This window comes from Scardinius erythrophthalmus, assembly GCF_964197995.2.
Source record: "Scardinius erythrophthalmus genome assembly, chromosome: 7".
NCBI classification, from domain to species: domain Eukaryota; kingdom Metazoa; phylum Chordata; class Actinopteri; order Cypriniformes; family Leuciscidae; genus Scardinius; species Scardinius erythrophthalmus.
Window position 1 is genome coordinate 10,619,346 of NC_138227.1, and position 25,516 is coordinate 10,644,861.

The 25,516-nt window shown below is 41.0% G+C and overlaps 1 protein-coding gene across 1 annotated transcript in view; it reads right to left on the reverse strand.

The window, feature by feature from the left end:
• Nucleotides 1-25,516, reverse strand: part of gab2 (GRB2-associated binding protein 2) — a 78,655-nt gene that overhangs the window by 16,074 nt on the left and 37,065 nt on the right. Inside the window, exon 2 of the mRNA XM_081371501.1 lies at nt 18,271-18,574. Coding sequence (XP_081227627.1) covers nt 18,271-18,574 — 304 coding nt within the window. The remainder of the gene's footprint in view (nt 1-18,270; nt 18,575-25,516) is intronic.

Consider the following 25,516-nt stretch of genomic DNA (forward strand, 5'->3'; position numbering starts at 1 on the left):
GCAAACGATGACTGGTCAGGAAGCAATGTGTAGTCTGACATGTGTCTTATCCACGACACGACATGAATTTAGGAGTCAAAATTGTATAATCTGACACAGTGACTATCTTAACATACGAAAACATTGTGTAGTCTGAACCTGGCATAACTCGGACGCTGTGTGATTATTCCCTTCCATTTTTTTTTAAACGAGAAGAAAAACAGATGGTTTTTAAAACCGCGATAAAATGAAAATCGCAACATATCTTTTCTTCCATTGTGAACTGTGTGAAATAGATTATCAAAAAAGGTAGGGCGGGGAGGGATTTGGTTCTATTCATCGACTTTTGATTGGATGGAGACAGATCTTGTAAGAAAAGGGCGGGGTTTAAGTGGAATAAATAATTGGTGAACTTTTTCACCATTGTAATGAAGTATGACATTATGGGCCCTATCTTGCACCCAGCGCAATTGACTTTGTACACCGACGCATGTATCATTCCTATTTTGCACCCGCGCAAAGCGGACTTTTCCCTCCATAGACGCACGTCGGTAAGTTAGGAAATAAACTTGCACTCCCCAGGGCGGTTCAGCGCAAAGAGGAGGCGTGTTCCGGCGCAAACGTTCCTTCATGCTATTTTGCAGGTTTAGAAAACAATTCCGCTACAGTGACCAGGAAAAAATAGTTTAAAGTCAGTGGCGCGTTGCGCATGTTATTCATATGCTTTTTTTAAGGGCGCATGCTTGGCCATAATCAATGTAGCGTGTGCACAACGCGCATACACTTTGATTCTCTCATCTACACAGAAGCAGCAGTTTTCATTTTTGCAAATCATACATTATTACAATAGATAGATAGATAGATAGACAGACAATGTATTATAAAAGCATACATCTAGCTTACACATTTACCCAAATTATCATACGCCTGTTTAACCGAAGTTAATTTGGGTGGGTTTCTCCATTTCAATGTAACTTCTCTCTCTTTTACGGCCGTGACGAGAGCGTTGCTCTCCTCGGCTGTGAACCGTTCCTGGCGCGTGCCTGGCAAATCCACCATTACAATAGCAATCCGCCATGGAAAAAGCGCGTCTGCTCTTAAAGGGAATGTGAGATGACGCTCTGATTGGTTTATTTCACGTTACGCCCAAACCACACCTATGAATAATGAAGCTACTTCAGACCAACCCCTTTTAGATTTGCGCCTGGCGCAAGAGTCATTTATCCCGCCGGGAAAATAGCAACAACGCCCAAGACCCGCCCACAAAGTTACTTGCGCTTTGCGCTTGACACTTGCGTTTCAGATCGTTAAAATAGGGCCCTTTGATTGAAACCTTCAACATCAAAAATGCAAAGCATAATAACATGCATTTAGAAAATATTTTAACACTTAAACATCATTAATATTTTCATTTATTATTTATTCAAATAGCCATACAGGTAAATGTTAAATACTCTTCATTATTTCAATCAAAACACAAAAGCACCGTTTTTGGTAACAATGCTAATATGCAGACAAGAAGCAAAAACACATCCAGTCATACAGTATGAGTAGAAATGTGAATATTAAATAACAAATTCAGGCATTTCTTAAAAAAAAAAAAAGAAAAGTTAATGAAACCTTGTCCATAGGACTAAAAGTCCACATAGGACCACATTCAAAAAGCATTTTACTTCTTAACTTAAATTTGGAGATTTTATATTTAATAAATGTATTGTTTAGATTTACAATAATTTAAGATTTTATTACATTTAAAAAAATGCACAGACATGTTCAGTTGTTCATTAGAGATCTCCCCATCTGAACCTCTGTGTAGCCTATACACCACATTCTGTCTCATTCGTAGGGCATTCACAATCAAATACAATTAGTTTGCTGGGTCTCAGGAGTCCAAAATTAGTAGGCCCGGTGTGGTGAGAGGGACAAGGCGGCCTTTATCTTGATCTCATTTCCTGTCCATGTTGCCTCACTACAAAAGTCGTCCAAGGACAGAGGATAATGTGATATAAATTGAATACAAAATTAGGCATGACCTAATGATAAAATTCGTTCTCAATGTAGGAGGGGATGCAGGGGAGAAAAAGGAAAACACGCACAGAGAGGCGAGAGGTTAAAAACGAAATGCCTTTTGATCTCGGAATGATTTCTGTGCTCCTTCAAACACCCACATTACTATCAAAACCAAAAAAGCTTATCTCTCCACAAGTGATATGAATAAAAGGACTTTTGGACGGAGTGACCGGCTCACTTTATGCCTGGCTGGTTAAAAGTGAAAAGCAATTTCCCTAACAGTGTCTGTGAGAGACAGTACTTAAGGAAAAGTGCCTTCAGGGGTCGAGGGCAGAGTCCAGAAAATTGACTTTTGCACCACAACCTACGGCCAGACAAAACAGGCTGCTATTGTCTCCCGGGTCCCATGAACACTCAGACAATACGTCAAATCCCAAATGGCATGCCAGGAACCATTTGCATTCCCTAAATTGGGAGAATCCATTTTCCTTAATGAGATTGACGTCAGCCCTTAATAGCATCTCTGGTCATTTTGGGGTTACTCTTCAGCATAATGGAATGGCTTATCAGGGAACAACAATACTGGTGGTGTTATGATTCATATGTGCTCATCCATTCAGCCTTCTAGTATGTTAGTGCCCATTTGAGGAATCTCAGTAGCTGTATCCAATCCATTTACCGAAGAACAAGAAAATCTATGCTGCAAAATGCATCAGAATTAGTGTTGTTCATATTTGGTGTTTGACGTTTGTTCTAACCCAAAACATTAAACTTCTGCACATCGTCTATGGTACAGACATTTAGGAGAGGTGTGCAGTTGCTTTACAAAGAGATTTGGCGGACGATCAAACGGGCGAAAATACAGTACCATAGTAGACTCAAAAGAGTATTTGTATGTGCATGTATTTTGTCATTCAGGTGTTTCTAATTAGCACCTATAAAAGAGGAAATTGTTTGGTTGGAAAGCGTACCCTGAAGAAGGCTGTTTGTGCCTCTACGCGTGGGTTGTTTTTTTCCCCCATGTCTTTTAAATTTTCTATTATGATATAGCCAGTCAAATAAAGGCTTTTTAAATAATTCTGAAGAAGAGTGCCTTGGATCTTCTCTTTACTACTTTTAATTGAATTCTCGACCCCAAAGCACTCCCTGAGCACCCTGGACATTTTTTTCTTTTGAGTATTTAGGTATATTCAGTACAACTTAAGCACAATTGACAGCACTGGCACAATGTTGACTATTATAGATGACTTCAATCTGACTAAAAACAACCTTCGGCTGGTTTAAATGGTATCATTTATGGTCATTAACTGGTCCAAGTTGGTCCAGATGGTTGATCAGCTGGACTACCATATGGTGGGGCTGTGGTCGACCTGTTTGACCATTTTGGTCAAGCTGAGTTGGGCTGGTAAACCACCTCGGACCAACAACAATCAGCTACCATAAACCAATGTGCCAAAAACCACCTTATGCTACTATGCCTTTGGTTCGGGATGTTGACCATCATGGGGAACGTCATGGGGAACAGGGAAGCTATAACAGAAATATCCACAATAATTCAAACATATGCTGCTGCAAAAAAAGGAAATAAAAGAAAATATGTTGACGAACCGTCAGAGGGGTTAAAATGAGCATCATGTTCCAGTATTAGCCACTTGATCACATTGCCCCAACCCCCTCTCATGCCTCTCTGCATCATGTGAGCCGTGCCTCTGACCACACAGCAGCATTAATTAGAATCAGTAGCTTTGACTGATCAATTGGCGGGACAGCCGTGCTTTGTCAGGCCCAATAAATCATCTGGTTTGGGGTGATTTCATTCCTACAGGAGCTGCCTGCAGTCTATGCTGCATTTCCTGCAGATGTAGTTACAGTAGCAGCATGTGCTAAAGCTATGAGATTAACAGAGGTCAGGTGAGAGCCAAAGTGCACGGCTGGTCAAGTGCATCGCAGACAGACAGACAGACAGCACACGCACTGGGTCAATTCACTAAACCGTGCACTATTGCTTGCGTTTTATTCACTAACCACCATAATCCAGTTTAACCAGAAGCCATCAATGCTGGTATAGCAAGGTGCCATTTGTACTTGCATTTTCTATGAAAATGAGACATATTAGTCACTTTATTATATATATATATTATATATTTATACAAAATAACTCAGCAGTATTTGTCAGCTGCAATTAACGTTGCAATTTCCTATTCGATCTATAAATCTTTCCTATGTCATTTAATAATCTGTACTATAATTTTTCAATAACAATTTGCCATAGCTATCAAACTCACACTTTTATTTTGATGCAGTTTTTAATTATTAATTATTTTTAGAATCCTCTATTTCCATTTTAAAATTACATCTCAAGATTTTGTTTCCCATAGTATTTAGACATCTGTTCTTATTTTTAAATTATTGTATTTTGTGTTTTGTTTTATTTACATGTTACCCAAACACCCTGTACAGCAAAATAATAATAATAATAATAATAAATAACAATAATATAAATATAAAAATAATTACTAATTCATATGTATATATATATATAATCTTAAAAAAGAAAAATATAATTATAGCAATAAATAAATACATAATTTAATTTTAAAAAGCAAAATATTATTAAAGCAATAAATAAAGAACTTAATTTAAAAAAGCTAAATATATTTACAGTAATAAATAAATAAATAATAACTTAATCTTAAAAATGAATAAATAAATCAAATAAATAATAATAATATATCTGAGACTACTTTTTGGTTGACATTACTAATCCCTCTTACTTTTTAACCCCATACCCTCCAACCACTTGTAATATAGAACTCTTTTAAGATCTGATCAAATCCCAATAGATAAAAACAAGTCGGCCCTAAATTTTTCTCATTGAATATTCTGTTACACTCATGAGTAATGCATCATTTCAATTGTCTCATCTTTTTTATTTTAATGCAGTCGCCCGGGTTTCGATGATCTCATAGTGTTTTCAACAGTATGCGGTACATCCTAGCAACCCTATGTTACACACAACATGACTTGAAGTACACTCTTGAAGTAGAGAACTGGAAATTGGAAGTCAAGGGAGCAGTAATTTGACAGGAACTTCAGTCTAGTCAACAGTGTACTCTATCATCCCTTAAGTATGATCTTGAGTGGGAGACTTTTGCCTGTTTTGCCATCTTGACACCTGGCATAACATCTTCAAATAGCAAAACCAGAAGCTCCTTTTTTCAGCATAACAGTGCGAGTTCCACAATAACAAGCCCACGATGTTAGCTGAACAATGCATACGACTACTGCAAGTAAGCTTTCGAGCAGATGCTACAGCTCCCATTAGGAGCAGCGTCATCAGAAGAGATGCATTTGTTTTCAGATGTTATTGTCTGAGCAAACCTCCTTTCATCTCATCTTTGTTTGGTCAGGAAACACAAAGGCTTCGTGCTGAGGTGGCGGCTTTGGACAGATTTCATTCGGGTTCTCTTTGGCGTTTTGGTTGGCCAGCAATACAGCCGAGGGGTAATTAATCAACATGGACAAAATAAAGGAAAAGAGAAAAGAAGTAACGGACGTTAGGAACTGATTCCAACACAAGGCGACTATGCTTGGCAACTAAAAAAGGCAACTGTTTATGTGAGAGTATCAACAGACAGAGAAGTCCCATGCCACACACAGTGTGTTTTGACTAAGCATAAGCTCATGAATGAAAAGGTAAACAGTGTAAAACGTGAGAGCTGATTCTGACATGAAGTGCCTTTAGAGGAAACAGATTATAGTGTGGATAAAGAACTTTCTCAGTGTGTACTTACTGTGGGTTGCTTAGTCTCTAATAATGCTAAAAATGTGTTTAAGAATGTTTTAGGAACAGGCTCAGGACGTGCTCGTTTTAACAATTAGATTGTTTAATTCAATTACATTTAATTGAATTTAATTTGCAGTAATATAATTTCATGTAATTTAAATATGCTCACTTATACTACTACTATTGTAAGCATTTTTAAATTCATTTAAAAAGGTTTAGTTCAAATAAACATTCTGTCATTAATTACTCGCCCTCATGTTGTTCCAATTAAGATATTTTTGATGAAATCTGAGAGATTTCTGTCCCTCCATTGACAGCCATGCAACTACCACTTTGACGCTTCAAACGATAAAAAAGAGATCGTAAAACTAATCCATATGAATCAAGCGGTTTATTCCAAATTTTCTGAAGAGACTCGATCGCTTTATATGATGAGCAGATTTAATTTAGGCTTTTATTCACATATAAACATTGATCAGAAACAGAAGCTCAACCAAACCTGCTTGCCGCATGAGAACAAACCTCATTGGTTCTTGCAGAAGCTCAAACGTGCTGCGTAACACGAGAATGAACCTCATTGGTTCTTGCAGAAGCTCAAACGTGCTGCGTAACACGAGAATGAACCTCATTGGTTCTTGCTGAAGTTCAAACGTGTTGCGTGACACGAGAATGAACCTCATTGGTTCTTGCTGAAGTTCAAACGTGTTGCGTGACACGAGAATGAACCTCATTGGTTCTTGCTGAAGCTCAAACGTGATGCGTAACACGAGAATGAACCTCATTGGTTCTTGCTGAAGCTCAAACGTGCTGCGTAACACGAGAATGAACCTCATTGGTTCTTGCTGAAGTTCAAACGTGTTGCGTGACACGAGAATGAACCTCATTGGTTCTTGCTGAAGTTCAAACGTGTTGCGTGACACGAGAATGAACCTCATTGGTTCTTGCTGAAGCTCAAACGTGATGCGTAACACGAGAATGAACCTCATTGGTTCTTGCTGAAGCTCAAACGTGATGCGTAACACGAGAATGAACCTCATTGGTTCTTGCTGAAGCTCAAACGTGCTGCGTAACACGAGAATGAACCTCATTGGTTCTTGCTGAAGTTCAAACGTGTTGCGTGACACGAGAATGAACCTCATTGGTTCTTGCTGAAGTTCAAACGTGTTGCGTGACACGAGAATGAACCTCATTGGTTCTTGCTGAAGTTCAAACGTGTTGCGTGACACGAGAATGAACCTCATTGGTTCTTGCTGAAGCTCAAACGTGTTGCGTAACACGAGAATGAACCTCATTGGTTCTTGCTGAAGCTCAAACGTGATGCGTAACACGAGAATGAACCTCATTGGTTCTTGCAGAAGCTCAAACATGTTGCGTAACACGAGAATGAACCTCATTGGTTCTTGCTGAAGCTCAAACGTGCTGCATAACACGAGAATGAACCTCATTGGTTCTTGCTGAAGCTCAAACGTGCTGCGTAACACGAGAATGAACCTCATTGGTTCTTGCTGAAGCTCAATTGTGCTGCGTAACACGAGAATGAACCTCATTGGTTCTTGCTGAAGCTCAAACGTGATGCGTAACACGAGAATGAACCTCATTGGTTCTTGCTGAAGCTCAAACGTGATGCGTAACACGAGAATGAACCTCATTGGTTCTTGCTGAAGCTCAAACGTGCTGCGTAACATGAGAATGAACCTCATTGGTTCTCGCTGAAGCTCAAACGTGCTGCGTAACACGAGAATGAACCTCATTGGTTCTTGCTGAAGCTCAAACGTGATGCGTAACACGAGAATGAACCTCATTGGTTCTTGCTGAAGCTCAAACGTGCTGCGTAACACGAGAATGAACCTCATTGGTTATTGCTGAAGCTCAAACGTGCTGGGAATGAACCCAAATCTCCCACTTGAGAACCACAGCTTATGTGTCTGAATCATGTTCACTAATAGATAGGCCATTACTTTTAACTTAAAGAGGAAGTCACCTGTAGATAAACATACATTTTGATGTAGGATTTTGCTGTTTTCTCATCTATTCAGCCTTCTGTAAGAGGCCAGGTGTCTCTTTCGTGGAGAAGCGAATAGCTAGAGCTTGGTGACGTAAATGACACAATGATTGATAGAGGCTCTCTGCTCTTTCCATTTTCATTTTGACTCACTTTTCATCCACTCCCGGTGGCCAAGACAGATTTACATAAAGATCTACGAGCACACCGCACACAGAGCAAAATTACACCCCTCTTTTCATTCGTCAGTGACATAAATGCGATAACGGTGCTATTTTTTGAGCGGATGATCTCATCGGGCATTAACGTCCAAAGGTAATATTCCTGAGAAGGTGGACTCTAGTTAATGCTCTACGAAGACTTCACAAAGTTGAAAAATGTCCCAATTGCTTTGTCTAAGATTGCATAATCTCTGAGTGCATACCTCACGACCGCTAAAAAAGTATACTATATAGTATGAATGTATGTTGTATGAGTGACGTACTGCATCAGTCATGTTGTCATTATCTTGTGACCTACGTTGTCAGTTGTGTTCCTTCACTGCCATTCACAGCTCCTCTTCTGTGGCCTCATGGGATAGTAAAGTGTTCAGTGGATGTGCACCTCATAAGCTAGTAGGCCATCTGGGTACTTTTCGCCTACTGTTTTATGAATACTTAGAATCAAAACAGACTATTTTCTCATACTGATTTCGCCTACTATATAGTAGGGCTGTGATTTGGATGCAGCAAATGACTGTCATATAACGGTGATTTTTCAACTCTGGCTTTTATGCTTTTATGCTTAAAATTGTGACTTACAATTATACTGTACTATAACATGGCCAACTGTGTATGCTGTAGAGGTCTGCAAGTATAAGCTATTAAACATGAAGTGTGCATTTTTTTGATGTGAATACTTTCTCCTTCCTCATCTTAATATGCAGAATCATCTATAAATAGGGCCTTATGAAAACCATATTTTTCCCCAATTTTTTCCCCTCAAAATCTGTTTCCACCAACCCCATATTTAACGGATTCTGGATTTAAGGATTATATTTATATATATATATATATATATATATATATATATATATATATATATATATATATATATATATATATATATATAAAAGCATGTCTAAGTAGAATAATGAAACATTTAATTTAACAAGAACTTATTAAAAGTTTATAAAAATAACATTTTAGGGCCCCATAAAATCCCAAATTCTTCCCAAGTTTTCCGTTAAAATTTTTCTTGATTCCATTTTAACTATTTCATTAAATGTTAATAATCAAAAAGCATGTCTAGTCAATTGAATTCATAAAACTTTAATAATTTAATTATGTATTAACATTTTTACAAAAATAGGGCCCTATGAAATGTTTTAATTTTACAGAAATTCTGTGTTGTCTGCCTTAATTGTCCTGGATTTATGATTTCATACAAAATGATAAAAAATAATCAAATTAAGGCATAAAACATTAACAATTTAATTAATCTTTTAAAATGTAATCAAGTTAAAATATAATTAATTGTATATTTTTGGCAAACAAAGTGCTGCACAAAATTGTTAAAAAGAAAAATAATGTGTGATATTCCTTAAAAACTTTAAGGAATACTTTATATAGTTATTGTTATTAGAATTATTTGTTAAAAAGGATTATCATTACAATCAAATTTATATATTTGTTAATCATTTTATTTGATTAATTACAACCTGAGGCATGAAAACCCGGCCCGCAATCCAAAGGTTTATCGGGTCCCATCAGGCTTGGATCGGGTAACACACTTCAAGTATGCTGCTATGGCGATGAGCGTGGGGATTCTGGGATGCTGAGCTGCAGTCCCCGGCAGAGCACTGAGTGGCATCAGCAATCTGACCCCAAAGCAGCATGGCGTCTCGTTATTTCAACAAAAATCGATAGGATTGAAGGGCATTTTGTGTGTGTATTTGGGAGGGGCCATCCTCATGCTGCACTGGGCTGGGTTGCCCTTGTCTAACCTTGGTGTTTGTCCCATGAGCAGCTTGCCATCCCATCCCCATGCACTCCAACCAAACCCTGACAGACAGATCAGAGCATCGATAACAGCCTTCTGCTGCCACACCATCCCCCACCGGAGCACACAGCCTTACACACACACACTAATGCGGTAACAAATATGCTCACAAGAAGGTATCTTATATATTAAATGTTATATCTTGGTATAAATAATCGTTTTTTGTTTTTTTTTTCTTACAATGAAAGTCAATGGGGTCCAATGTTTGGACCCCATTGACTTTTACTGTATAGACAAAAACGGAAACATTCTTCAAAATATTGTCTTTTATGTTCCACAAAATAAAAAAAGCCATACAGGTTTAGAACGTCATGCGGGTGAGTAAATCATGACAGAGTTTTCATTTTTTGGGTGAACTATCCCTTTAAGTAAAAAGTGGCACATCTTACCCCACTCCTCCAACTGTCATAACGCCCAACCCTACACACACTCATGCTTGTTCAGAAACGCATGAACAAAGAGACATACTATTCTTTGCGTCAGCACAGGGAGGATATGGCTCTACATTAGTCAGAAGCTCTTCGGTAAACACATACTGAGAAAATGAAACCTGGAGGCAGACACTCGGGCAGACAGATAAGAGTCACGTCACACTTAAGCGCTGAATCATTGTTTTGACTATCCAGAGGGCACAGCACTGCAGTCTTCAACTTCAACCATCGGTGTCTGCTTGAAAAAGAACTTCTGCTAGGCAAAATAACTTACTACCTTACTCATCCAGGGAATCCCCAAAGCTTCCCAATGGGCAGGGACTGAAATGTTACTGTTGTTCTTTTTTCCCCTTTGATTTAATGCTAGAATTAAAATCCCTATGAATAAAGGGGGGGGGAAACTGTTTTTGTATGTTTAATCACCTCTCCATGTCACTAGTTTTTGTTTATGTTCAAGTTGTGAGTATATCTTGATAAAATGCAACAGGGACAGACATAACAACACTTTAAACAACAAAAGTGGCCTTTTAACATATTTGAACGTGTGTATGAAACAAAAAGTAAAAAGAAAGTTATGCAAGATGCCTGAAGGCACATTCCTGAAGAATGCCATTATTCATCTGTAAGATCTAGGGATACATCGATACCGTATACCATATTGTATTGGGCCTGATACTGATGTGCTTATGTACTCGCGCTCTGATAACAACAACCGATAGCATACAGCATGTACAGTACATTGCTTGTGACAAAGAAACACGACAACAGAGCAAACAGAGATCAGAATGGATGTTTCCGAGAAGGATATCTATGAAGTAGGGGTGACAAGAAGTTGGCTGTGCGCAAACATCCGAAGCGCGCGCCCAGAAAGCGCTTTGAATACTGCACTGAATTCTTTTTCACGTCTTCTTGCACTTGAAGTGATGAAATCACACAAAATTATGTAAAAAAATACCGTCTTTACGAGTATCTTAGTAAACATAGTTGGTTATGTCTTAAGTGAACGTAAACAGTTGTGAAATAAAATGCATGTGTATCAGTACACAGCAAAATCCCTAGTGTTAAATCAACACTGCTCAGAGCACATGTGGTCCCACTCTACAGAGTGTTAAAGTAACACTGAAGCAGTGTTAAAGTTAATTAAGTGATTAATTATGTGATGATTGAGCATTAGTGATGAATACCTGCTGTTAACAAGCAGAATCACTGAAGTAAAGAGAAACACAAGAACTACAACTGACTTTTAGTCACAGCCTTAGATTAAATCAGCTGAAGAGAAAAGAAGACATTAAATCTGTGAAGATCTCAGCACAGCACAAACAGCATTACCAGCTTCACTTATTACTAACCAGACTGACTTTATTTCTGTCAGACGTCTACAGAAGTTCTTATTGAGAATTAACAGAGGTTTAGATGTTGATGTATTAAAATCACCATTATGGGGATCAGTGTTGCCTTTAGTTGGGAAATTTTAATCATGGCTTCTTATGCGAGTTTATGGTCTTTGTAACAGTGTTTACCAAAACACATAATTTGTTACAAAGAAAGCCAGACACAAAGATGGTCAGGTGATAGGCATATCATTTCACTTCTCGCACAAGCATAACAATGCATAAACTCGAACCTCTCATAACCGTACATATGACAGTTGACCAGTAGTGATGGTTTCTAGTTAAAGAATAAAAGTTTACTATTTTTTCTTAGACGCATCTTTTGTTTCCCTTCAGTAGACATTGGGCTTCATTCAATAATAATTGCATGGATTATTTCACATTTGTACACACAGAAGAACTTCTCATGAAAAATCTCTGCCTAATTCACAACACACACATACACACATGAATTTATTCTTAATCTCGTTCTAATGTGAGTGAATTTGGAGTGCACAAGGTAAGTCATTTGCAAAAAAACATGTCCAAACCATTTCCATATAAGAACCACAAATGCCAATAAAGGACCGTTTGAAGAGCTTACAATACATCTGGGATGGCATGAGGGTGAGTGGGTGGACTAACGCTTTAACGCCATTCCCAAAACCGGAGTCATGACAAGACAAAATGGAGGTTGTTTCCAAAAATTCCAACATTTTTTCTTCACTGGTATAATCAAAGATCAAATCAATGAAGTCTATCTAAAAAAATCCACCAATGTCTGCTGTACCACCTACACCATTCATAGTTGGCATGGATGAGACTGGTAAGAACAAGTTCAAAGATCTCCCGCTGTTCAGCTACTACAGAGATCCTCAGAGATCAGCTGGGACACTTACAGTAGAGTGCTGATGAGATTATGTTTTTTTGTAGGTCAACCCATAAGTAGTCAGCATCACAATAAAAAAATGTCCATTGGCTTTTGGATTATTGCAGAAAATCAAACCTAAACATTTGATTCTTACATGTTTTGTTCATCATGATAATATTCACGAATGAACACAACTTTTATGAATTATGAAGCCTAAATACATCCACCAGAAGTAAAAAGCTGAATGTAGGCTATAAACTAACTAAAGCATGACTTCAACGTCACCACCATTAAGATTCAAACAACTCTTTTAGTCTTTATTTAATAAACATTTTCCCTGAAAGTTTGAGTTATAATAGTTTGCAAGAGCATGATTATAAACACAATGAGGCTGTAAAAGCGGACTATAACTTTAACTGTTTAATGTAGTTTAATGTCCCAGGCAACCTCTGTGCTAGTCCCATTTAACCACTTGTCAAGACAAGTAAAAGCTTTAGGGGGTATGTGTTTTATGTCAGAATAAAACATGAAAATATCTTTATCTGGTGTTCTCCAAAGACCTTATTTCAGGCATTTAACCAAAAACCCGCTCAAAAAGCCAATTGATTTAAATACAATGAAACGGAAGAGCTAAAATGCTATCGTTTCTGGGTTTTGGCCTACAAAAATACATCTTCCCTGCAGAACTCTATAAACAGAAGACCAACATACAACTAAAAATCAGTGAATGCTGGAGTGACATGAGGAGAACAGATGTCCATACTCTCCAGTGGCCAGACACTTTACCGACACCAATCAATCCGTTGGACGGACACAGAGGGGTGAGGATATTGAAAAAAGACTTTTACAATGTGAATATGTATTGCAGATGGATTTATGATATGAAATAAGAAACTCACTCAAGCTTTCATGAGTACATTCTTTGCATGCACTGTATAATGTTTCTCTAAAGATGTCTAGCTATATGTTTTATATCCCTCCCACTGCCTCCCCACTGCAAGGGAGGCAGTGCCTCCTCAAAAAATTGCAAGAGAAAATAATCCAAAGTACACAAGACCCCTCCAATAATATGAAAAATGCCATTACAAAGTTCTAAGGTGTGCCGTGGGTTTGGTTTGATGGGGGGTAATAGAGAATGAATGGGTAAAAGTCATGTGATAGGAGGCAATGCCTCTATCATGCTATGATTGGCCCGCCTCTTGTTTTTCTTGGTGCTCTGCATCCTTAAATTCGTCAAATAATAGAGTTAATGGGAAGACTAATTAAAAAGTAGGTAAAAAAAATAACCCACTTAGATATCACTGCTTTATGTAACGTCAAAATCAAACCTGATATGACTGAAAACAGAATCTGAGGGGTTTTTTTAGTGAGAAATCAGTGAAATTAAAGGTGCATCTCCTTGTGTGTCACTGACCATCATGACACCTGCAGTGTTTACTGAGCTTTGACGACTGATCATCTTAAAATACTTAAAATACAGAACATCAGTTCATGAATAAACTAGATGTAATCAGAAATTTGTAACTGCATTCTTATAGGTATTATTTTGTAATAAATGTAAAAATGCTTAAAAATACTGGTTTTAATAAATACAATTTTGATTACATTGTTACGGTAAAGATACAACATTACTTACAACTAGCAAAAAAAATACAGTAAATTTATTTTGTATGTTTACAAAAACAAATAAATGCTGTCCTTTTGAAATAGAAATCATTTATAACATTGTAAATGTCTTTACTGTCACTTTTGATCAATTTAATTAATCTTTGTTGAATAAAATAAAGATAGATCTACTGTAGATAAGTTGACCTCTGTACTACTGAAAGCCACAGTTTCATTTGATTTCCATTTTATCTAGTCATGGCTGTCAAGTGACATTTCAGTCATGTGATATGAAATTAGCTACGCTTAATACACATTTCAACGATCAGCCACACACACACACACAGAAACAAACAGTCTATTTGCACTTGACACACTCTTGTTTCATCCCCTTGAAGCACCACACGAGCAAGACAAGTCCCCAAAGCTCCGGCAAACAGACACAATGCGCTGCGGGCCGACTATCAATGCTAACTTGCTCTGAGGCAAACTGGGCTCTCCCATTTTTCATGCTCACAGCGCAGCTGACAACTTGATACTTGCTTGGGGAAAAGAGAGGTCGAGCGCAGCATTTATCTGGGGAGGGGAGGAGAGCCGCTCTGATCTCTAGTGCAGTTGCGGTGTGTGTTTTATTCTCTAAGAGACTGTGGCTGCATCTCATAAAAAATGGTTCTGTTTCAAATCAGCCTTTACCATTTGCCAGAGGAGGTAAGTGGATGTGAGCACACCACTGACACAGTGTGTGTGTATGTGTGTGTAAGAGCACAGAAGGTCATGAGGTGGCTGGAGTTTTCACCCATAGATCTATGGACAAAAATGTGTGTGTTTGTAAAACTGGGTGTTAATGGGTGTTATGTGACAAAGGTCATTCTAAAACTAACCCAGCAACATTTTGCTGTTTCATCATGAAATCAAAATTGACCCCATATACTTTGTTAGCGCACATTACTAGTCTTGTGGTGAACAATTAATCCGTGCAAGTTAATACACAGAAAAATGCGCTATAGTAAAACCCCGCCCTCTATTCAATATTCAGTTTCATTCGGAAATACATCACAACACTGTAAAGTTGTTGTTGTAAAGTAAAGTCAGTTGCAACTTCCGGTTCACAGGGACTTTCAATGATTTTATATTATTTTTATATTAGTACTAGTATTTTTTTTCTTGTCATTTTAATGTTTTTTATCTTTATATCTAATTATTTTATCTTTATTCTCTCTATATTTTTAGATTTCCATTTCTTCAAAAAAAAAAAAAAAAAAAAAAAATCGAAAGTATGTAATTATATATATACAGTATATATACATGTATAAATGTAAATACAATGTAAAACTATTTTAATATATTAAAATATAACTATATACAAATAATCATAATTATTTTCTTTTACCAAAAGTGTGAGGGTGTATTTGTTTTTCGTGTGACCCACAAGTCAAGTGCTGCTGGCTGGCCTGTTGAAAAGGGTCAGATAAGGTTCTCATGCTTCGGACGGTGACTGCCAAAAACCATGCATGACTTTCTCATTACCAAGACCGTCGACCTCTATTGCTCATCGAGTGAAAATGTACACACCTCAGTGGGTGGAAACTGATCTTTTTAACAAGAAAACATGGAGCAAATAATACAATGACATCTAGGACACTGGCTGCAGTTAATGTACACCCCCTAAAGACCATGTATCAACCATCAGACATGAAGAATACAAATCTGTGTGAAATTAATTCAAGGGAGAATCTGTTTTAAAACACAATGCAGAGAGAGAACAGGCCGTTCTATCAGAGAAACTGCCCTAGATAATAAAGATGACGTATAATTTAAGTCATAATTGTGTATATTCCCACACCTTTTTACCAATAAACTTCAATGACTTTTCTATGATTATTCCCATACATCACAAACACCAACATTTTCGTCCTCTTGGTTTGCTTTCCTTTATACCAAAAAAGGTCCACTGGGTGCAGAATGGCCCTAAACGTCACACTCTATATTAATAATAACTCTTAATCCACTAAATGACACATTCAGTTTCACATCAGAAATACACGAGGCTTTCTGAGAAAGAACCTATTAAAGGAAGCATTCACCCAGATATAAATATTAACATCTATAAATATTGACATCTCGTCATAACTGGATGAGAAACTGACCTCATCACTGACTTCAAACCCAGTGACTGTGAGTATATGATGACCAGATATTCAGTTTTAGGGTGAACTACTCCTTTAATTGTGCAAAGAGTAGCAAAAGAATGGAAAGCATGATTTAACTATCTTGGGAAAAACAGGGTAGTTACAAAACTATATGCACTGCACTGAATCAATAAGAAATCTATGCTTTACATTACATCCATGATGGAAATGACTGAGCTGGTGAACAAAAGAGAGAAAAACACCATATTCCTGTATGAATGGAGTTCTCAGTTATGTTTACATTTATTCATTTTGTAGACGTCATCCAAAGTGACAGTGCATTAAGATTTGTCAGAATGTCCATTCCCTGGAAACTGTAAAATCTTCCGGTGTATTATACAATGTTTTGTTTATTACTATGTCGTTCAGCTTCTTTATTTTTTATTATTCATTAATATATTATTTTATGAATATATATTTTTTTAATAATTGTCCCACCTACAATTCTGTCTTTTATTTTAATAGAAAGATTTTAATAGAAATATTTACAATATTTCAATAGAAAGTGATATAAACTACACCAGAACTGACTGTAATACACAAGCAAATTAAAAATATTTTGTTAAATTCCTTAAAGTCTTTAATATCTATCTATCTATCTATCTATCTATCTATCTATCTATCTATCTATCTATCTATCTATCTATCTATCTATCTATCTATCTATCTATCTATCTATCTATCTATCTATCTATCTATCTATCTATCTATCTATCTATCTATCTATCTATCTATGCATCCATCCATCCATCCATCCATCTATCTATGCATCCATCCATCCATCCATCCATCCATCCATCTATCTATCTATCTATTCATCCATCCATCCATCCATCCATCCATCCATCTATCTATGCATTCATCCATCCATCCATCCATCCATCCATCCATTTGTGTTTTTTGTTAGATGGATGGATGGATGGATGGATGGATGGATGGATGGATGGATGGATGGATGGATGGATGGATGGATATCCATCCATCCATCCATCTAACAAAAAACACAAATTCCTCTTTACAATAAAAACAATCAGCATTTCTGTCTCTAGAATATAGATACATATACAGTATATGTGTATATATATATGTGTGTGTATGTGTATATATATATATATATATATATATATATATATATATATATATATATATATATATATATATATATGAAGAGTTCAGATGCAAAAGCCTCTAAGGGCCATCTGAAATTTTCTTCTAGAATGATCATTTTTATAAAGCTTGTATATTTAAGTTAAGTAATTTCACTTAAATGACAATTAATAAGTAATTTGCATTGCCATTTAAGTGAAATTATTGAACTTAAATATACAAGCTTGATAAAAATGATCATTCTAGAAAAAAATTTCAGATGGCACTTAGAGGCTTTTGCATCTGAACTCTTCATATATACAGTATATATATATATATATATATATATATACATACTGTATAGTTTATCATTTACAGTTCTGTCTTTTATTGTAAATTAAAGGTGTACTGTAATCCACTGACTGTAATCCACAAGCAGCCGGATCACAAACACAGAGTCCTCTTTATGTCAAAAACAACTGTCTCTAGAATAAACACCAGCGCTGTTCCTGCGTTGATGGGCAGCGTTCACTCCCTTTTCTTTAACAAAACAAAAGGAGAAAAAAAAAATCAATAAACCTTTCAGACACTGCATCCATTTGGCAGGGCTGGTCCATCCCGACTTTCTCAAATGACAGAGAAAAGAGGTGGTGGTGGGTGGGAAAAGGAAAGCAATAAGAAATGGTATCAGGTTACTTGTGATCGTATTCTATCTGTCGTATCATCAGCTCAGAGGGGAAAGAAAAATAGCACATTGCTCCAGATGAGAGCACTGTTACTGTAAAACCACATAGATAATGGCATGAATATACTACGGTAACATTGCCTATAGGTGAACATGGATACATGAGCTGTATTGATCAGAGTCAACCCCAAAGTGATTCAAAATGATTCTCCTACCGTGATGATTGTCCTCTGACTGGTTGAATCCGCACAGTTGGCAGATCGAGCGAACCCAGCGGGTCATCTCCTCCTCCGTTTCTGCCACCAGGTAGAAGGTTCTCTCGGCCGTCTTGATGTCGAACACAAAGCTGTCCTGGAACTCTTTGCGTTTGAAGGTGAGTCCCGCGTCCACCTGCTCGCAGCAGTGCAGGTCGATGATGCGAATGGGCTTTTTGGCATGGTCACTCTTGTAGTACTCCAGAACATCCGGGTCTCCGCTCATGCGCCCGCTCCGCAGGATAAACCAGCGCTTCTTCCAGGCCTGGAGAGACAACAAGAACAATGATGCAAGAAGGATTTAATCACATTCGTGGTTAACCAACTATTCAAATTAAAACACTAAAAACAGACATATTGTGAAATGTCATTACAGTTTAAACTGTTTTCTATTTGAATATTTTTTTAAATGTCATTTATTCCTTTGCTGAAGAATTTTCAGCATCATTACTTTAGTCTTCAGTGTCACATGATCCTTCAGAAATCATCCTAATATGCTGATTTGCTGCTCAAGAAATATTTATTATTATATCAATGTTGAAAACAGCTGTGCTGCTTCATATTTCTGTGGAAAACTTGATACATTATAACTGTCTTTACTCCCACATCTGATCATATTAAAGCATCCTGGCTGAATAAAATTATTAATTTCTTACTTACCGCAAACTTTAGTGTATATCATTCTAATTAATTATAATAATATGTATTTGTATATGTATAATTGTATTAAATAACAGTTTACAAAAATGCAGTTTTAAATTATAAGTCTACATTATATACAACTACAGTTCAAAAATGTTATGATTTTAAAACAATGTTTTAAAAAACAGCTTAAAGTATTGTTTCAATTTCATAAGAGTGAGTGAATTCATTTGAATTATTCCTGTGAATAACAAAATTGTGGCATAAAAATCAGAACTAAAGATATAGGCACTGTATTTCACTTTTAGTGACAAAATGCTTACGGGTATCTATTTGTTATTTTGTTTCATCATGTTCTTTTTCCATAATAGTTCATTGCAATTTCTTGTCTCATAGTACTGTTAATTTCAGTAATAATACAGAAATATTGAACTACTGTTCAAAATATGAAGCTGAAGTGAATTCAGTTAAAGTCTTCAGTTTGAGCTTAGTTGTCACTGATCAAAACCAAGATTGGGCTGTAAGTGTGTTTCAGTGTTTCAGTGTGTGTGTGTGTGTGTGTGTGAGTGGCTTATTTGAGACAGGTGCTACTCCCACACAGTTTCCTGCTCAGATCGAGCTTTGAGGGGGAGACAAACACACACTCACACGTTGTGTTTTCATGTTTTAAGCTGACTTTCCATAGACATAATGGTTTTTAGACTGTACAAACTGTATATTCTATCCCTTTAGACTAACACTACCCTTAAGCCTACCCATCACAGAAAACTGTCTTCATTTACAAAAAATATCACTTAGTATGATTTATAAGCTGTTTTCTCATGTGAACCAAAACATTTCCCCACAAGGACAAGGATTTCGGATCTTTGTGGGGACATTGTGTCCCGATAACGTAGGGTTTACATGACACACACACACACACACTGCATAACCTCCATTATGACACCAGTAATAATGGCATGCACACTCCTGCGACTGAGTCTACTGTGTGATGATCCATGAAATATTACGTGCCACACATGCACACAAAAACTTTCTCAGCAAATACAAATACAAGGATTGCTACTCATACAAACACACAGGTGCTTCATTTGTAGTAGTAGGGGATTTCCCTGATTTAAATGTAAATAGACTCTTCTGCTGTAACCACATAAAAACATTGTAGGTCTAAAGATTTATTGAGGAATAAAATATAAATATATAAATATATAATATACAGCTTATACTACAGTTGCCACACCTCAAGATAATGTTCAGATGTTGTATTTCAAGACACTTGTCAGGTTTTTGTCTTTGAAACGCTTGTGTGTAGGACTAAGTTCTCTTACGAGAGATACTCTCGTACTGCGTAGAATACGCTAGGGGAAAATCCTTTTCCACGAGAATACTGAAGCCAAAAAATTTATCCTTTAATTTTGTATTAATGTAAAACGCGTTGCGGCAGCATACAGACATAGGCGAGGCAGCTCGCGCGCCTATTGGCTGGTCTGCTGGCAACTGCTTAAGCCTATCGAGCGAGACCTAGAGTGACGTCAGACCCAATGAGGGCGCTTCGCGCCCTCTGCGTCACGTCCCGCCGAAACGGGCGTGGCTTAGGTCTATAAATACCGCTCGCAGGCATTATTTCTCTGATTTTTCATCCTTCAGCGAAGCAACTCACATCGCTGGATCCGAGAAGAAGCCGCGCTGTTGAAGGAGCACCTCAGCGGGACGAGTCGAAGAAGCTGCTGGCCGCGCCGCCTTCATCGCCTTCCTGCTGCGCTATCCAGCGCCTATATCCTTTTCATTGCACTGTGTGTGTGTGTTCGCCGGCGCGACTCACACTATCTAAAAGAGCTGCGTCTTTTTCAAGATGCCTGCTTGTGGCTCGTGCAGAGCCGCACTCAGCGACGGGGACCGCCATGTCATCTGCGCTTCCTGCCTGGGTCAAGAACACGCAGCTCTCGCGCTCGCTGATGGCGGCTGCCATCACTGCGAGCTGTTGCCTTTAGCGACTCTGAGGACTCGCTTGGCACTGTTCACCGAGACTGCGCCCACACCTGCTGTTGTGCCGCGCCGTAAGAAGCGCCGCGCTCAGCGGATCCCGGAGCCCTCTCTCAGCCGTCAAAGCTCGCCGGTGCGCCCGCCTGCTTCTCCGGTTTCATCAGCTTCGCTCACGGACGGACAGCGGCCGCGGTCTGCCGCCGCTTCTGTCGATGACGCTGATGAGATCGACGCGCTGCTTCGAGAGGAGGATTCCTGCTCTCTCATAGCATCAGGCAGTGAGGATTGGGCGGGCTCTGAGGACCCCACCCCTCCTGCCCGTGCTTCTACGGGAAAGAGAGCGAGCATTGAGGCGGAGCTCATGCGCGTGCTCACTCAGGCCACGGCGAGCCTCGGCCTCGAGTGGATTACGCCTGAGCAGCCTGCTCATAACCGGCTGGACGGCTACTTCCTGCCTGGGGAGCGCGTTTCACCTGCATCCAAGCCAGCGCCCTTTCTTCCTGAGCTTCATGAAGAAGTCGCTAAATCTTGGGGCTCCCCTTTTTCGGCCAGGACTCGGTCCTCTGTCTCTTTGGCGTTCTCCGCTGTTGACGACGCAAAGAACAGAGGCTACCACTCCCTGCCGCCGGTTGAAGAGGCTATCGCAGCGCACTTATGCCCGCCCTCCGCTGGACGGCGTGCTAAGATGGCGCTGCCCTCAAAAGCCTGCCGCACGACGTCAACCCTGCTCCGCCGCGCTTTCTCCGCCGCCGGGCAGGCCGCGTCAGCGTTGCACACCATGGCCACGCTTCAGATATACCAGGCCGATCTCCTCCGCCAGCTGGACGAGAAAGGACCTGACGCAATCTGTGTGCCGGACTTGAGGAGCGCTACAGACCTCGCTCTTCGCGCCACCAAGTCAGCAGCACAGGCCATCGGACGGAGCATGGCCTCGCTCACCGTGTCTGAGAGACATCTGTGGCTTACGCTCTCTGACATGTCTGAGTCGGAGCGCACCGCGTTCCTCGACGCGCCGCTTTCCCCTGCCGGCCTCTTCGGAACCTCGGTCAAAGATTTCGCCGATAGGTTCGCTGAGGTGCAGAAAGCGACCCAGGCCATGAAGCACTTCCTCCCGAAGCGCTCCAGTTCTGCAGCAGGCCGTGCGAAACCGTCTGCTCAGAGCTCACAGCCTAAGCCTCCGCCCGCCGCCTCCTCTTCTCAACGCCGCCAAGCCCAGAGCTCGAGACCGCGCTCTCGCTCATCCGGCCGCCGCCCCGCCCCGCGTGGCCCGCGGCAGAAGGTTGTGTTGAAGCCAGAGGCCCCGAAATCATCCTAGCACGCCTAGGAAAGCGACGGTGTCCAAGTCCCGCTGCGGCCGGACTTCCACCAAAGCTTGCCGCTCGTCCAGTTCCAGGAAATGTGACTGGTCCAGCGTATTTAGCAGCCAACAAGCCGGTTCCATTACCCGCTTGCCTGCACACAAAAGCCGTTTTTACGGCTACCCAGATAAATCCCTTAAAGAGTGTATTTTCTGGTGTCCCGGCCACGGCCGACGGTGTTTCATGTGTAGAAAAAATGCCCGCTACTCAGCGCCCATTCCTACACACAAGCACAGCCCTTCACACAGGGCGCGCGCACATAAAATCGACTCAGATCGATTGCGCTTCAAATGTAGCAAAAGTGCCCACTACCCAGTGCCCACTAACGCTACTTCCCACATGTCTCACGGTCCCTGTGAATACAGGACCCGTATGCATATGCTCTGCTCACGCGAGCAATGCTGTAAAGGTGGTGTACGTGCCCGCCGCTCCGCGCCCACGCCCACACACAGACATGAAACTAGCCCAGCCCTCCTCCTCTCAGCTAAACACTGCGGAGGAGTCGAGCGCGGGCATTCTGCCCGCTGTTATCAGCGCGCCCCCTGCCTTATGTCACAGCACACAAAAGCCGCTGTATCGCGAGCCGATCAGAGCGCGCTTCGCATCCGGCCCCTAGCTACTCGCGCACCTGCGTGGGAAAAGCTTCCCGGGGTTTCGAGATGGGTGCTGAACATCATAAAAGGAGGCTATTCGCTGCAGTTTCGCCGACGCCCTCGCCGCTTCATGGCGCGCGTCGAGACCACGGTAGAATCGAAAGTAGCCCATCTACTTCGAGCCGAGATTTTGAAACTGTTGAGCAAAGGGGCTATAGAACCCCTATCTCAAGCTCAAAGCGAGGGGGGGCTTTACAGCAGATACTTCCTGGTGCCCAAAAAAGACGGGGGTCTCAGACCCATACTAGATCTGCGGCAGTTGAACAGAGCGCTTATGAAGCGCCAGTTCAGGATGCTCACAACCAGAAAAATCCTCGCGCACGTCCGCCAGGGGGACTGGTTTGTGTCAATAGATCTAAAAGACGCGTATTTTCAAATACAGATAGCGTCACGTCACAGGCGATTTTTGAGATTCGCCTTCGAGGGCCAGGCATATCAGTACACAGTCCTGCCTTTCGGCTTGTCTCTGGCACCCCGTACATTTACGAAGTGCATGGACGCAGCGCTCGCACCCCTCAGATTACGGGGCATACGAGTGCTGAACTATCTGGACGACTGGCTGATTCTAGCCCAATCTCACTCAGAGCTCGTAGAGCACAGGACCATTTTACTCGATCACCTCGAGAATCTCGGTCTCGCAGTGAATTGGGAGAAGAGCTCACTTTTCCCCAGACAGATTATATCTTTTCTGGGAATAGAGCTGAACTCGCTGCTAATGACAGCACGCCTGTCATCTCAGCGCACACTAGACATTCGTCGCGCAGCCGGCGCGTTCCGCTGCGGCGCGATAGTCCCTCTCAAAGCCTTTCAAAGGATGCTCGGCCTGATGGCCTCAGCATCTTCAGTTCTCCAGTTGGGCCTTCTGCGCATGCGCCCACTGCAGTTCTGGCTCAGAAAGAGAGTACCACGCTCAGCGTGGGCCTCCGGTCAGCTTCGCGTCAAGGTCAATCGAGCATGCATTGCAGCTTTGAAACCTTGGGAGGCAAAAGACTGGTACCAATCAGGTGTAAGCCTGGGGACTTCCTCGAGAGTGATGGTGGTGTCCACGGACGCATCCACCTCGGGATGGGGAGCGCTGCTCGAGGGCAGACCGTTTTTTGGCCTATGGTCAAAGCGGGAGAAGCTCTTACATATCAACTGCCTCGAAATGTTGGCAGTGAGCAAAGCGCTCACGCGTTTTTGTCTCCTCATACAGGGGCACCACGTGCTAATACGTTCAGACAACGTCTCAGTGGTGTCCTACATAAATCGCCAGGGCGGCCTCAGGTCCCTGACTCTGTACAGGCTAACCAGGCGCCTCCTGATATGGGCCCGCAGCAACCTGCTCTCGCTGAGAGCAGCGCACGTGCCAGGGCTCCTAAACATAGGACCAGACAGACTGTCCAGGAACCAAGTTCCGACAGGAGAATGGTCTTTGCACCCACAGACAGTCCAGCTGCTGTGGAAGAAATTCGGCAGAGCGGAAGTAGACCTGTTCGCGTCTCAGGAAAACGCTCACTGTCCAGAATTTTTCTCGAAGAGCAAGGACGCGCTGACCCACGAGTGGCCTCGCCGTCCTCTCTACGCTTTTCCCCCCGTCTCCCTCCTGACTCAGGTGATAGAACGGGTCAGGGAAGAAGGATGCTCAGTGCTGCTTGTAGCCCCACTTTGGATGAGCCAACCTTGGTTCCCAATCGTGATGCAGTTAGCAAGCACCGCCCCGTGGCCAGTGCCTCTGAGGAGGGATCTCCTCTCTCAAGCCAACGGCTCGATTTGGCATCCTCACCCAGAGCTGTGGTCCCTCCATGTGTGGGCCATCAACTGGTACCCGCTGACCTCCCACAGGGAGTGCTAAACACTATCACACAGGCCAGAGCTCCGTCTACGCGACGTCTCTATGCCTCAAAATGGTCAGTGTTCTCTAGCTGGTGCACAGCTCGTGGTGTGTCACCCCTGTATTGCGGTGTGACGGAGGTTCTTTCCTTCCTACAGGAGCTGTTGGATAAGGGCAGGTCCCCTTCCACGCTCAAAGTCTATGTAGCGGCCATAGCAGTGTTCTCTTCGACCACGCTCGGCCAGTCTATTGGAAGGAATGATTTAGTTATTCGCTTCCTTCGTGGAGCTAAGAGACTGAATCCTCCCAGACCTCCCACAGTCCCTATATGGGACCTTTCTACGGTACTGGAAGCCATGAAAGGTCATCCATTTGAGCCCTTGCAGGAGATTGATCTTAAACACCTGTCTTTTAAGACGGCGTTTCTTCTGGCTCTCGCTTCAGTGAAGCACATAGGGGACTTACACGCGCTCTCAGTAAGCGCGACGTGCATGGAATTTGGGCCGAATGACTCTAGAGTTATACTCAAACCTAAGCACGGTTATGTTCCTAAATCCCTCAATACACCGTTCAGAGCACAGGTCATTTCCCTGTCGGCCCTGCCGGTCACTGAAGGAAATATGGACGAAAGCTCCCTTTGCCCAGTCAGGGCGTTAAGAGCTTATGTGTCTCGCTCGTCTGTTTTCAGACAGACGGAGCAGCTATTTGTTTCGTTCAGCGGACGTTCTAAGGGACAAGCCGCTTCGAAACAGACCCTA